At 48.9% G+C, this 1,509-nt stretch overlaps 1 protein-coding gene across 1 annotated transcript in view; it reads left to right on the top strand.

Annotated features, from left to right (window-relative positions):
• The window catches only part of plcxd3 (phosphatidylinositol-specific phospholipase C, X domain containing 3), a gene marked incomplete at both ends in the record, with an annotated part of 30,939 nt that extends 29,802 nt beyond the window's left edge, over positions 1–1,137 (top strand). Inside the window, one exon of the mRNA XM_083644218.1 lies at positions 984–1,137. Within this exon, the coding sequence (XP_083500344.1) occupies positions 984–1,137 (154 nt within the window). The remainder of the gene's footprint in view (positions 1–983) is intronic.
• Between the last annotated feature and the right edge of the window lie 372 nt (positions 1,138–1,509).

The following is a 1,509-nucleotide window of genomic DNA, read 5'->3' as shown; positions in this document are numbered from 1 at the left end:
TAGCGCGAGCCCCCTTCCTGGCTATTCATTGGCTACTGAGTCACGCATTTTGGACCTCCGCTAGCGCCACTGTCTTACTAAATTGCTCTGCCTAAACCCAACCAAGTTGTTTTACTTGCCTAAACCCAACCAAGTTGTTTTACTTGCCTAAACCCAACCAAGTTGTTTTACTTGCACTAAACCCAACCAAGTTGTTTTACTTGCCTAAACCCAACCATGTTGTTTTACTTGCCTAAACCCAACCAAGTTGTTTTACTTGCACTAAACCCAACCAAGTTGTTTTACTTGCACTAAACCCAACCAAGTTGTTTTACTTGCCTAAACAACGAGGAAAGACAAGGCAGTCATGTCATGGGACCGGGCTGGACAAACAGGTTACAAGTAACCAGGAAGAGCAGATGCTTGGTGGTTGGTGCTCTGAGCCTCAGGGGAAGTGACCAGGAAGAGACTGTGTCACCAGAGACCTTTAATATTGATAGAGACACCCCACTGCAGGCTCGTCCAATAATAAGAAATGGTACTCTTCCGGTCTCCTAAATGGGCATGGTCATCAGCTTGTGATTGGCTGTCTGTCAATGGTATGAAACTTAATTGGCTGACAAGTCTCCTAAGTGAGCGTAGCAGTGGTGAACCCTGCATGGCACAGATACAGGAAGTGGCTGGAAGATGGGGTGTATCGCTCTATATTAAAGGTATCTGGTGTCGCTAAGCACATAATTTGGGCTGATTGTCACGGGAGGGAAAGAACAAAATGTGCCCATGTAGCCTACATGACTCCATAGATTAGGTGACATGAACTGCTGTGACCATGTTGTACCAACCTGTGTGTGTGTGTGTGTGTGTGTGTGTGTGTGTGTGTGTGTGTGTGTGTGTGTGTGTGTGTGTGTGTGTGTGTGTGTGTGTGTGTGTGTGTGTGTGTGTGTGCGCGCGTGTGTGTGTGTGCGCGTGTGTGTGTGTGTGTGTGCGTGTGTGTGTCCTCTCAGGGCCCTGCCAGGTATGATGCAGTGGATCAGGGCCCAGAGACCCGGAGAGAACGGCACCAACATTATCACAGCTGACTTTGTGGAGCTGGGGGAGTTCATCAGTGCCGTCATCACCCTCAACTACCACCTGGACGAAGAGGACGACGCCACCTGAGAACCTGCAGGGGGCGGCACAGAGCACAGCCACTTGGCCTGCGCTCGCACTCTTTCTCTTTGGCATTCATTTCAGGAGGCAAACAGGGCTGCAGCTCCTCTCACTTTATTTCGGGCTGTAGAGGATTGAGAGATCAGCTGGAGAGAGTGTTAAGGCAAGACAGGTTTTGGTGGGGGGGGGAGGGGTGGAGGAAGACAAAGAACATAGGCTTGAGTGTTTCGTTTGGGCACTAAGAGAATGACAGTCTTTTTGGTTTTTACCTATTTTTGGGATCAAAAGGGCAATTGTGCTGTAAATATATGCTTTCCCACCTCCAATCAAATGCACAGTTTCTAGGCTGACCACGTCATCCAATGAAGGGTAGGTTCCTCA

This window comes from Poromitra crassiceps (assembly GCF_964638095.1).
Source record: "Poromitra crassiceps genome assembly, chromosome: 10".
Lineage (NCBI taxonomy): Eukaryota > Metazoa > Chordata > Actinopteri > Beryciformes > Melamphaidae > Poromitra > Poromitra crassiceps.
The sequence above is the reverse complement of the archived record's forward strand: the minus strand, read 5'-3'. Positions and strand labels throughout refer to the sequence as shown.